The 13,418-nt window shown below is 42.1% G+C and overlaps 1 protein-coding gene across 3 annotated transcripts in view; it reads right to left on the bottom strand.

The window, feature by feature from the left end:
- SH3KBP1 (SH3 domain containing kinase binding protein 1) overlaps positions 1-13,418 on the bottom strand; it is a 530,573-nt gene that overhangs the window by 98,403 nt on the left and 418,752 nt on the right. For all 3 annotated transcript variants that reach the window (XM_077480738.1, XM_077480739.1, XM_077480741.1), the window contains one exon: positions 2,823-2,930. In XM_077480738.1, coding sequence (XP_077336864.1) covers positions 2,823-2,930 — 108 coding nt within the window. The remainder of the gene's footprint in view (positions 1-2,822; positions 2,931-13,418) is intronic.

Genomic DNA, 13,418 nt, shown 5'->3' with positions numbered 1-13,418 from the left:
GAGGTTACAACCACTTTAAGTCTGTTGGGTGAAGGAATGACAAGTGTCAATGAGTACTCCATCGAAAGAGCAAGGGAATAAATCTTCTGGCCTGTCTGCAACCAGCTTATGTGTCAGTAAGGGGCATACACTGCAGTTATGAAAGTAGATGCAGGGAGTTATAGAACCACACTGGCACTGAAAGTAACTGTATGCAGAGTTCTTACAAGTGCAGGGTAGAAAGAAAAGACAAAATTGAGAACAACTTTAGCTGGAGGATAAGTATGGAACTCATGGAAGGTGAGCTGAGCAAGTCAGAGTTTTTATACTGTCAAACTTCCTCTGAATTAATGAAATTTTATACAGCTCAAAGGTGTTAGTACTCTCATAGTAGGATTACACTGTGCAGAATCACCTTGCAAATGCTGTGATCTGTCACACGTTTTTTCAGTTGAGGAAGGCATATAAAATGTCCAAGGAGAGATCCTTCTGAGCGTAGTATTAGGGTTTCAGTCGCTTTGCGTTATATGAACAAAAAAAAGTGATACAATACCAATATTTGCAACACTATGGTTGCAGGACTCCCAATTTTCAGGGGGTCAAGCAACTGGATAGTAAGGCCTGCGGGGAATAATTTTGTCCTCTTGCAGATATAGGTTTTACATATGCTTGTTTTGTTGACTTTCGGATTATCCTGTATTGGAAAGGCAGTTGGATCCTGATGAACGATGTGTGTGAGGAAACAAGCCCCAAAAAAATGGTTATTGGTCACAGAGGCACCCATAGGAAGATAATGCTTGAAGTGTTTCTAAAGATAAAAGTTTTTTTTTACCTTATTGCATTCTCTGCATTAAGATATAAAATCTTTTAATAGTGGCTTCCCCCAAATGCTTACCTGAACCCGATCCCAGTCCATGGCTGTGCATGTCTGTAGCAGCTCTTCTCCCCTCTCCTGGCTCTCACATGTTTTGGGGAGCCATTGGCTTCTGCTGCTGTCAATCAAAACTGGTAAGCAGAGAGTGGGGGGTGTGGCTAGACTGGGCTGTGTGTCTGAATAGACCCAAACAGCCCAGCTCAGATTTGAGCACGCACGAGTGCCCCCATTGCAAACAGCAGATTATATATATATATATATTTATTTATATATTTATATATATTTTAATAACAAAGCATCATTTACATCAAGGACTGGTCTTTATTAACCACTTCCCGACCGGCGCATGCCGATGTACGTCGGCAGAATGGCACGGGCATGCATATTGGCGTACAGATACGTCCAATCCTAAATGTCGCCCTGCCATCATGAGTGCGCCACTGGCGGCATGCTTGCGTGCCAGTCAGGACCCTGCGAGTCCGGTCGCGGGTCCTGCGGACTCGATCTGTGCGGGCATACCCACGATCGTCTCACGGGGCGGCTGAACTGGGAGATGCCGTTGTAAACAGCATCTCCCCATTCTGCCTAGCAGCAAGTGACGCTGATCTCTGCTCCATGTGACTGGAGCAGAGATAAGTGTTCACTAAAAGAAAGCCCAGCCCCCCACAGTTAGTAACACGCCCCTAGGAACACTTAACCCCTTCACTGCCAGTGTCATTTACACAGGAATCACTGCATTTGTATAGCAGTGATTGCTGTATAAATGACAATGGTCCCAAAAAGGTGTCAAAAATGTCTGATGTGTCTGCCATAATGTCGCAGTCACAATAATAAAAAAAAAATAATTCGCTGATCGCCGCCATTACTAGTAAAAAAAAAAAAATATTAATAAAAATGCCATAAAACTATCCCCTATTTTGTAACCGCTATAACTTTTGTGCAAACCAATCAATAATCACTTATTGAGATTTTTTTTACCAAAAATATGAAAAAAATGTTTTTTTTTAAATATTATTGGGGGATATTTATTATAACAAAAAGTAAAAAAAAATGTGTTTTTTTCAAAATTGTCGCTCTATTTTTGTTTATAGCGCAGAAAATAAAAACCGCAGGGGTGATCAAATACCACCAAAAGAAAGCTCTATTTGTGGGGAAAAAAAGGATGTCTATTTTGTTTGGGAGCCACGTCGCACGACCGCGCAATTGTGAGTTAAAGGGACGCAGTGCCGAATCGCAAAAAGTGGTCTGGTCTTAAGCCAGCAAAATGGTCCGGTCTGTAAGTGGTTAAGCATTGATTGCATATAAACAGTCAACGCATTTTATTGTGCTAATCAATAAAGCCCATTCCCTCATGTAAAAGTGATCAAAAAACATTTTTTGGGACTTGTTTCCTCACACACAGCACCTCAAAGAAGGTCTGTAAAGTATTTTGGAGCCCATCTAATTTTACATGCTTGACTAATGCCGTGTACACACGACCGGACTTTCCAGCAGACTAGGTCCGACAGTCTTCCCGACGGACTTTTCAGCGGAGTTCCGACTGACTTTCTGAACGAACGGACTTGGCCACACACAATCACACCAAAGTCCGATCATTCGAACGTGATGGCATACGACCGGACTAGAATAAGGTTCATATCCAGTAACCAATAACTGCCCTAGCGTCGGTTTTCATCTGTCGGACTAGCAAACAGACGCATGGATTTTTTGACTGGACTCGAGTCTGTCGGAAAGATTTGAAACATGTTCTAAATCTAGTCCGTCTGATTTTTAGACAGCAAAGGTCCGATGAAGCCCACACACGATCAAATTGTCCAGGGGATTCGTTCCGTCTGAATTTTTGCTGTCAAAAAGTCCAGTCGTGTGTACATGGCATAAGGGCTGAAAGAAAGATAATGGCTCCTTCCTGTAAGAATAGTATAATCTACAACTCATTAAAACAAAGTGACACCTAGATATGAGTACTTACATGGATTTCTTTCTCAAAATCTGCCGGAAGTAGCTTGACAAAATTGTCCGGGAACACTCCTCTTCTGCCATTTAACTCTCCTTCCCACCAACCTGCATCCACACAATCCTAGAAAAAACAGAAACAGTACCTCTAATTTCTTTTTCCAGTATATTCAATACACTGGGATTGATTTACTCAAAATGGAAAGTGCAAAATCTGGTGCAGCTACGCATAGAAACCAATCAACTTCCAGGTTTTTTTTTTTTGTCAAAGCTTAATTGAACAAGTTGCAGTTAGAAGCTGATGGGCGACCATGCACAGCTGCACCAGGTTTTGCACTCTCCAGTTTTAGTAAATAAACCCCATTGCATGGCTACAGTATTTAAAAGATTAATTGCTTTAAGAAGAACATGCACCAAACTGTAGTTCTTCTGACCTCTGGGCTCCACATAGTTTTTAATTACAGGCATTCGATCAAACTAGAGTGTTTAAGCACAACAAAAACATCAGTGTTAAGAAATTTAAATCAGTGCTCGTCAGTAATGGAAGTGCCTACATATTGTAACAAGTGGCACGGTGAAAAAACTGGAGAGTAACTGCTGTTTGGGCAATCAGATGAATACCATGCTCCACCTGACCACTATGTCACTATAGGACAAAGCAGTGATGTAAGGATGTAGGGGTCAATGGGAGGAACCCTTGAGATCATATCTCTTCATTAGAGCAGTGTTTTAATGCAGTGGTCATCAACCCTGTCCTCAGGGCCCACTAACAGGCCAGGTTTTATGTATTACCTTGGGGAGATAGAGACTAGAATACTGCAATCACTGAGCAGCAAATGATATCACCTGTGATGTATTTCAGTTATCTTGCAAACCTGGGCTGTTAGTGGGCCCTGAGGACAGGGTTGATGACCACTGTTTTAATGGCATGGGTAGCAGGAGAAGTAAATCTTCTTTTTACACTTTTTGCAACTGAGCCACTGTAAGGCCTTTGCCAAAGGTATGGTTTAATTTAATTTGCAAATTTAATTTAAGATAATCAGGGGGAAACAGGCAGGAACCCTGTAGAATATTAACTACCAGCAATTTTGACCATAATTGGAGAAAACTGTCCACGATGCTAGGTGCTTATAATGTGCAAGATTGCAAGTGGATAGATTCCTCACTACAGACATCTACTGATTCTCATACTGATCCTTCCTTAAAAGCATCTTCAGGTGACAAGTTCAATCTATCGGTGAACTTCAAAATGCTGTCCATTAGAAAACTGCTAGTATGCTAAAGACAGATGTGATCTTAATCAAGTAGCTATTGCTGGTAGGGAGACACATAAAGCGATCTTTGTGGAAAGAAGCAAAATGAAAAGTGTTGGCGTTGTACAAAGAGGCCAATATGTATATTTAATTTCTATGTCCTTAAAGTGGAAGTAAACCCATGGATTTAAACAGTTTAAAAAAAAAAAGGCATGCCGGGAATGCTAACTGCACATTGGCTGTGCTCTCAGCCAAACTATCAAACCATCCAATGGCTGGTGTCATAATGAATCACATGTGCAGCACCATAGCAGTTGAAGATTAAACAGAGACAAAGATGGCAGCTTCCTTGGCTGAAAACGATAGGGGAGTTTACTTCCACTTTAACCACTAGCTGGGCACACACTGTGCATTTACTGCGACAGTGCATGCTGGTTGTGCAGAGTCATATACAGTATCTCACAAAAGTGAGTACACCCCTCACATTTTTGTAAATATTTTATTATATCTTTTGATGTGACAACACTGACTTGCTATGACAATGACACTTTGTTACAATGTAAAGTAGTGAGTGTACAGCTTATATAACGGTGTGAATTTGCTGTCCCCTCAAAATAACAACACACAGCCATTAATGTCTGGCAACAGTGAGTACACCCCTAAGTAGAAATGTCCAAATTGGGCCCAATTAGCCATTTTCTCTCCCCGGTGTGACTCAAGTCTCAGGTGTGAATGGAGAGCAGGTGTGTTAAATCTGGTGTTATCACTCTCACTCTCATACTGGTTACTGGAAGTTCAACATGGCACCTCAGGGTGGTGATCAAATACCACCAAAAGAAAGCTCTATTTGTGTGAAAAAAATTATACAACTTCTGTTTGGGTACAGTGTTGCATGACCGCACAATTATCAGTTAAAGTAACGCAGTGCCGCATAACAAAAAAAATGGCCTGCTCATGAAGGGCATAAAACCTTCCACAGCGGAAGTGGTTAAAATCAAAAGGTGTACCTGATAAGCTGCTTTTATAAACAGCTTCATATTGTTCTTATTTTCTTTCCTTCACACTTCATAAACCAGTCCAAACTTACAATGCAAAAAGCCACCATAATCCTTTTTTTCTTCAATCAACTTTATTCCACTTTGCTCCTCCTCCTCTGAGCCCAAAAGGGGCTTAATCAGAGTTCTATGATTAAACCCTTCTTGTGGTTGAAACATGTCAGTGCAAGATCTGGAAGGAGGCATCACGTGTTTGGGTTTCTGGGAAAGGATGGACCTCAAAGTCAGTGCACCAACAGCCAACCGCTCATCCAGTGCTTTGTGCACTGGTCCAAATCATTTGGTGGAGGGGGGAAATATGGTGTGACATTGTTTTTCCAGGGGTTGAGCTTAGCCCCTTAGTTCCAGTGAAGGGAACTCTTAAGGCATCAGCATATCAAGACATTTTGGACAATATCATGCTGACAACTTTGTGGGAACAGTTTGGGGATGGCCATGGATGAGCGAGTTTGGGGTGGAGGAACTTGGCCTGCACAGAGTCCTGACCTCAACCCAATAGAACACCTTTGGGGTGACTTAAAGCAGAGACTGTGAGCCAGACCTTCTCATCCATATCAGTGCCTGACCTCACAAATGCGTTTCTAGACCAATGGTCAAACATTCCCATAGACACACTTTTAAACCTTGTGGACGGCCTTCCCAGAAGAGCTGAAGCTGTTTTAGCTGCAAAGCGTGGGCAAACTCAATATTGAACCCTACGGACTAAGGCTGGGATGCCATTAAAATTCATATCAGTGTAAAGGCGGTGTCCCAATATTTTTGGAAATATAGTGCATATGGGTCCCATGACTGCTAGACAAAAAAATAGGCCAAGGTAGACGGATAATAAAAATGTTGCAGTCAAATGTTTTAACTGTAAACTGCAATGGTATTTGGCTAATTTGAATGAAGTTATTATTATTTTTTTTTAAAGTTCATGAAAGTTTCTAAAGTATATTTTTTTTACTATTGCTAAAAAAAACGTATTTTACAAAATAATACATAAATAATAGCTTTTGAAAAAAGAGCATAGAAGGAACGGTTAGCCTTTAGGTTCACTGTATCCTTTTGATTTAAACTTTGGATGGAGTCCTCTCAACATAGCAGGCAGTGGAGAGGAGGCAAGGATCACAAATCTGACTCATTAGTTGTATGTGGAAGTTTATGCTTGAGCTATTTAGATCTGTAAAACAGATATTTCAGCAAAGTAGGTAATACGACCCTGGAGTTTCACTTTCTATGCAATATTTCATATTTACCCGACTAAAAAATATATATATATATATATTTTTTTTTGTCCTGACTATAATAAAGAAAATATCATTTAAAATCCCCTTACAATGTTCGTAATTTACTACAGCAGAAAACTGTTATTACTCTTTCTGATGATGCATAACACACTACACCAAATGCTATGTTTTCACTTCTTTAAATTTAGCTTTTAAACCTTAAGCCATTTTCTAAACCTATTTTAGAGCTTATATAGTGCTTACTTCGTTTTTTTGCATCTGAGTGATGCTATAATGTCTCAGCTGGTTTGCAGTATAGCACAATGGCAAATTTGAAAGAAGATTACATCCAATTAGCCTTAATTAGCATTAAGAATGTGTTCTCTTCCATCCACAATTTTGCCACTGTTGCAGTCTTATGATTTTCAGTTTAGTAAAAACATTTACATATGGCTCTTGGGAGAGGGCCACTCGTAAATTATATATCTTGATGTAAATAAGCAACAGTATAGCAAGATAAATCACAAAATCTGTGATAATGCAAAGCATCATTCAGAAAAAAAGGTCTTTCTTTTTAAAATTGTACGTTTTTGTTTTCAGGTGTGCTTTGATTATAAATAGGTTTGAGGTAGAGACTAATGTTCTGTACACACGATACGAAAATTGGATGACAGATCGTCCCTTTTTTTGCATTCTAGTCGTATATGGAACCTGAAGAGTTTACTAAAGTTCCAAAAATTCTCGTATGACAAAATAAAAAAAATTGGAAGTCATGTCCTATATTGTAGTGTATTTGTATTGTATTTTTGGAGGCTAACTGTACTGATTAAACGTAAATCGTACAATCTGGTATCGTACGAGAAAAATTTAGTTGTTTGTTTGATCAGATAAAATTGGATGAACTGTCGGGATCGGCTCTCGAAAGCTGTGTACCAACGATCTGATTATCGTGCGATCACGGCGCAATCGGTATTTTTCATCCAATTTTCAGATACTGTGTACGGACCATAAGGCCGCCTTGCACTTGTTGAGACAAATGAGTAGTTTTGGGAATAGCTTCAAACTCACTGACAGCCATAAGAAACTAATGCCACGTACAGACGATCGGACTATCCGGTGGACTTGCGGCGGAAAAACCTCCGGACTTTGAAGCGGAGGTTCGCCGGACTTTCCGAACGAGCGGACCTGCCCACACACGACCAGACTTTTGAAATGAATGGAGTTGCCCTCACACGGAGGAAAGTCAGTTTATTTCGAACGCTCTCCAGGTAGATGGGACTAGCGAAGGAACACCTCGCTGGCCCCGTCAACTGGTATGGACTTAAAGGGGAAGCCCTACGCCAAAAAAAACAGTGTGGGGGTCCCCCCCAGAGTCCACATCAGACCTTATCCAAGCACGCAGCCTGGCAGGTCAGGAAAGGGGGTGGGGACGAGTGACTGCCCCCCCTCCTGAGCCGTACCAGGCTGCGTGCCCTCAACATGGGGGGGTGCTTTAGGGAAAGGGGGGCCATGTTGATGAGGACAAGGGCCTATTCCCGACAACCCTGGCCATTGGTTGTTGGGGTCTGCAGGCGGGGGGCTTATCAGAATCTGGGAGCCCCCTTTAATAACCGCCCCCAGATACCGGCCCCCCACAATTTTGAGTCAAGACTTCTTTCTAAGTCCGCCGGACTTTTGGGAAAAAAAAGCCCGCCGGAGCCCACACACAGGAGGATTGTCCAGTGGACTCTGGTCCGCCGGACCAAGTCCACCGGATAGTCCAATTGTGTGTACGGGGCATTAGAGGATGTAAAATATACCTAAACCCTGTTATCTTCTCCTATTTGCTTCCTTTTTATTCTGTTAAAGACATATACCGATGAAAGTGTTTTGTTATATATCTTTTTGAGAAGTGAAAACAAAACCTGCTGATTTTGCCAAAAATCCAGAACGGTCCTGTGTTTCTTGCTACCTGCTTGTAATATATTAGGAGCCTCCCATTATGTTGTGAGGATAAGGATAGGGTAGGTGTTCTGTAGTTCAGCAAAAGACAACTGGGCAGGGCTGACACTATTTCTTGACACTATGGGGTTGATTTACTAAAGGGAAATACACTGTGGACTACAAGTACACTGCAAGTGCACTGGGAAGTGCATCCACTTTAGATCTGAGGGGAAGATCTAAAATGAGGGGGAAGATCTGAAATGAGGGGGGAGATTTGAAATGAGGGGGGAGATTTGAAATGAGGGGTGAGATTTGAAATGAGGGGTGAGATCTGAAATGAGGGGTGAGATCTGAAATGAGGGGTGAGATCTGAAATGAGGGGTGAGATCTGAAATGAGGGGTGAGATCTGAAATGGGGGGAGAGATCTGAAATGAGGGGAGAGATCTGAAATGAGGGGAAGCTCTGCTGATTTTATCATCCAATAATGTACAAGCAAAAATGCTGTTTAATTTTCCTTGCATGTCCCCCTCATATCTACAGTGACTACACTTCCAAGTGCACTTGTAGTGCAAAGTGGATTTGCCTTTAGTAAATAAACCCCCCGTGTTGTTGGCTCACAACAGAAAATCAGGAGCTTAGTGCATTTCTGCCAGCATCAACAGGTAGTTTTCAGTACTTGCAGAGGCATTGGATAATGCAAGGGGAAATAGGCATGTACTGTATTGCAGAGATGTATTGCGCTTTTTTTTTTTTTTTTTTTTGTTTTTTATTATTTGGCCCAGACATGAACTTTAACTCTCTGTCACTGAGACACTTAAAAACCAGGCTGGACAAAGGGATTCAATAAATTCTTATTACCGGTAAATCAACCCTGTCGTCCTGCTTTTGCACTGCCTTGTCATGTAGACACCCATAATGCCAGACAAGACAAAAGAACCTAGTCAAATTGAATAAATAAGCCCTCTTTCATGTCTATGTGACCCTCTGATCTAACTTGACACTGTAGGGCAGGAAAGTGTTTAAATGCCCAGCTGAGTGCCAGCAAAATAAGACTTTAATCAACAATACTACCACAGATTTGCAATGACGATCAGTGAATATCCTCTGAAGCTAAAGTCTTGCTGAAACCCATGTCTGCCGTCAAAGATGTAATCTCTGGCAAGAACCTAGCATAGTGATAAAGTAGCATTGCGCCAAAAAGGGGGGCATGTTTAACCACTTGAATACCAGCCTATAACACGCCTTCATTACCATTTTGTTGTCGTTTGACTGAATTTTTTTTTTCTTAAAACAGAACTTTCTTTTGACGGTATGTAACAAACAGTGTTTATTTATTTTTTACTATATAATGAAAAAGTTACTAATAATTGTAAAAAAAAAAAAAAAATGGTATCCCTTGCTTTCTGTTATAAAACATATTGAAAAAATACCAGGACCATACCAATACCCCCAAAGTACCTTTTTTGAAGGTAGACACCACCCAAGGTGATCTAGTTTTTTGTCACACTTTTTTGGAAATTAAGAAATTGCCAAGCTGAATGTATCACCAGTGAGGACTTTAGACTCCAGAATATGGCAAATAATAAAAGGTTATTTCTTATAGTAAAGCCAATGTAGGTCCTTGGAACGTACATATGCAGGCATCTTCCCTCCGTCATTCCAGGTGCAGTGTACAGCCTCCCATACACATGAATGGCTATGCGCTTCTGTATACGGGTATAGGCCAGCGCTATCATATGCACATGTACAGCATACAGGCCTTTGCAAACAATAGAAAATGTTCTATATTTTGCATATGACCATATGCTATACTCAAGTTTATAACTTATATAACTAGCACTGGTATATACTGAAGTACACCAGTGCACAGTTGTTCATGTTTACAGGAGGTTTTACACTGCACCTGAGCTGCCTGGGCAGGGGAAAGACGCCTGCGTTTATGGTGAATAGGTTAAGCCGCCTGAGTGCATGAACCTTTAGGCCTCTTTCACACGGGGCGGATCAGTGCTGATCCACCCCTTGGATATCCGCTTGCTCAGTAGGGATTGCTCCGTCGATCCCTGCTGAGCAGGAAGATGACAGGTCCGTCCCTACACACTGCAGAGTCCGTCATCACCCGATCCAATGACGGATGGAAAAGTAGGTTTTTCCTCCGTCACACTTTTTCGGATCAAAGCGGGTTGGGTGTCAGCAGTAACAGACACTCCATAGACCTCTATGGAACATCCACTCAGGTCCGCCTGAAAAACTGACAGGCGGACCTGAATGGATCGGCCGTGTGAAAGAGGCCTTAAGCAGTTCAATATTTATTAACAAGCAGGCAATTTTTTTTGGCATGCAAAAAGTTTAGATGTTAGCAAACCAAAATTCTGATTAAAATCCGCTAAAAGCATGTTACAGGGATCACAAAAAGTAGATTTAAACCCAATCACTAAAATTTAACCCCTTTATGACAGATGGTAAAAAAACAAAAAACAAAAACAAACCTTAAAGCGGAGGTCCACCCTAAAGTGGACCTTCCGCTCATTGGAACCCTCCCCCCCTCCGGCGCCACAATTGGCACCTTTCAGGGGGGAGGGGGGTGCAGATACCTGTACAGTACAGGTATCTGCACCCACTTCCGGGATAGCTCTCTGCGGAAAGGGGCGTAGATTACGCCCCTTTCCGAAAGTCCCCCGCTGCCTGCTGGGAAACACACAGCTCCCAGAGGCAGCGGGTCCATCCTTATTGCGCAGCGGGACTCGCGCATGCGCAGTAGGGAACCGAGAAATGAAGCCGAAAGGCTCCACTTCCTGATTCCCATACCCAAGATGGCGGCGGCAGCACCAGAGAGACGATCGAGAGATCGGCTTCGGGTGCCGACATCGCGGGCGCGCTGGACAGGTAAGTGTCACTATTTTAAAAGTCAGCAGCTGCAGTATTTGTAGCTGCTGGATTAAAAAAAAAAAAAAAAACGCGGACTCCCGGCGGACTCCCGCTTTAATGTTTTGCTAATTTGGTATGTGTTAGTAAAGCTGGCCATAGGCAGTCAGGTGGGCAAGCTGAATGTACCCGAGTTGATTGATCAATTAACTTGGGCACAACCAGCTTGCTAGATTTTGCATGCGATTATTGCTAGTGGCTGTTATAGCTGCTAGCAATATTTACTGTGTTCTCCTGGCGGGGATGGCTTCCCCTGCCCCACAGGGAGAACACAATGGCTCTGTGGGAGGGATTCCCCATCAACACTGTCTGCATTTATGGGGGAATCAAGTGCTTTTTTCTCCTGCAACCCATGGTTTAAGGAAAGAAAATCACTCTGTCTATGGACGACCCTAGGCTTCATTCACACTGGGCATACAATACCGTATGCCCATTCAGGGACGCGTTGACCAGTTTTAGGTAGGATAAAAATAATAAAATGCAAAATATATACTATTATTTCTTGCCCCTACTACAGGTACAAGCCACAAATGTTATACACATATGTGGTATCGCCATGAATAGCAGAAGTATGGGAATGTATTTTGGTGCATTTGAGGGGTGGGTAATGGTAAAGGCAAAACAAATACAGTTAACAGTTAATTTTTTTGGGGGGCGGCGCCAGTTTTCCTCTGATAATTAAAAAAAAAAGAATGCATTATCCAATAACATCTGTCACCGAATGAAGGCACATTCACACTGAACTAAATCAGGAATAATTCACTTGGATACACTTTGCAACAAGTAGTTACAAAGATTTGTACAGTGTTAGGCCTTGTTGGGCCCAATAGGACATCCGTGTGGGTACAGGTACTATGAACTCACATACACACGCACCCACCATGTATCCATGCAGCCGCTGTGTCCCAATAGACATCAATGGAAGTGCCTGCACAGGGATGCATGGAACACCTGTGCATCCCTGTGTGGGTAAACATGCCCTTGCACAAGTGTACGATATTGTACGCTCAGTGTGAACGAGGCCTAACATTAAACATATCATTAAATGTACTTGTTGCAATGTGTATACAGGTAAACTATACCTTGTTTATGTTCATGATGATTGGGCCCTTATTTGGTGGCAAATGTTATTGGGTATCAAGCGATTTTTTTTATTATGTAAGGAAAACTTGCCCCCAAAAAAGTAACTGTGAGGCCGCGTACACACGCGCGGACTGTTCGCCCAACTTTGTCCGCTGAACAGTGTTTGGGCGGACAGTCCGCTCGTGTGTGGGGCTTCAGCGGACAGTTGGACGAACAAGGTCTTACGGAAATTCCGAAAATCAGTTCGCTGAAACAAGGTTTCAGCGGACTGTTCGCTCGTGTGTAGGCTTGTTCGGCCAACTAAGTCTCGCGCATGCTCAGAAAGGATTTTCACGCCGAAAGCTATAATGCAGTGTATAGGACGTCGTATTTTTCGTCCCGTCGTACGTGCCGTTCACGTCATCGCGCACGGTTTCAGCAAACTGTTCGTCCGTCGTGTGTGGCCATGTCCGTCCATGCTAAGTTTGAGCGGACTGTTTGCCGAAACTGTTGGACGGACAAAGTTGGGCGAACAGTCCGCGCGTGTGTACGCGGCCTTAGTTGCATATTTTTTACCTTTATCATGACCCCCGCCACATGCAAGCACCAAAATAAATTGCCCTACTCATGATACTTATGGCGATACCACATATGAGTATAATATTTGTGGTTAGCACATTGTAGCTGTAGTAGAGGGTAAGAAACAATAGGGTGCATTTTGCATCTTTTTTTTCATAAGTATGCCACTTCTATACTCTGCCTGCTCTTGTCAGCAGTAGAAACATCAGGAGCCTCTATGTTCCCTTCTGGCTTAAAGTATATCAGAGCTTGGTACAGTGCCTTGAAAAAGTATTCATACCCCTTGCAATTGTCCACATTTTGTCATGTTACAACCAAAAACGTAAATGTATTTTATTGGGATTTTATATTATAGACCAAACACAAAGTGGCACATATTAGAAAGGGGGGAATACCGCGCTCCTGGCAAAAAAATGAATCCCGACCTAAAAAGCAGCAACTAATATATGAAATACACACCTATATAATCAAGAAAGGAAAAATAAATAGTTGCGCTAATAATGAAGCCACCGGTGATCAACCAGTGCAAAAAAAAAATTTAATATATGAACATGAATGTGACAAAAAAATTAATAACACAAAATTAATAAAGATATTAAAAGCATATGG

The sequence above is a fragment of the Lithobates pipiens genome, unplaced genomic scaffold (genome assembly GCF_037356315.1).
Source record: "Lithobates pipiens isolate NorthernLeopardFrog02 unplaced genomic scaffold, aLitPip1_a1.2 Scaffold_16, whole genome shotgun sequence".
Taxonomy (NCBI): Eukaryota; Metazoa; Chordata; class Amphibia; order Anura; family Ranidae; genus Lithobates; species Lithobates pipiens.
This window is presented reverse-complemented; position numbering and strand designations above follow the sequence as displayed.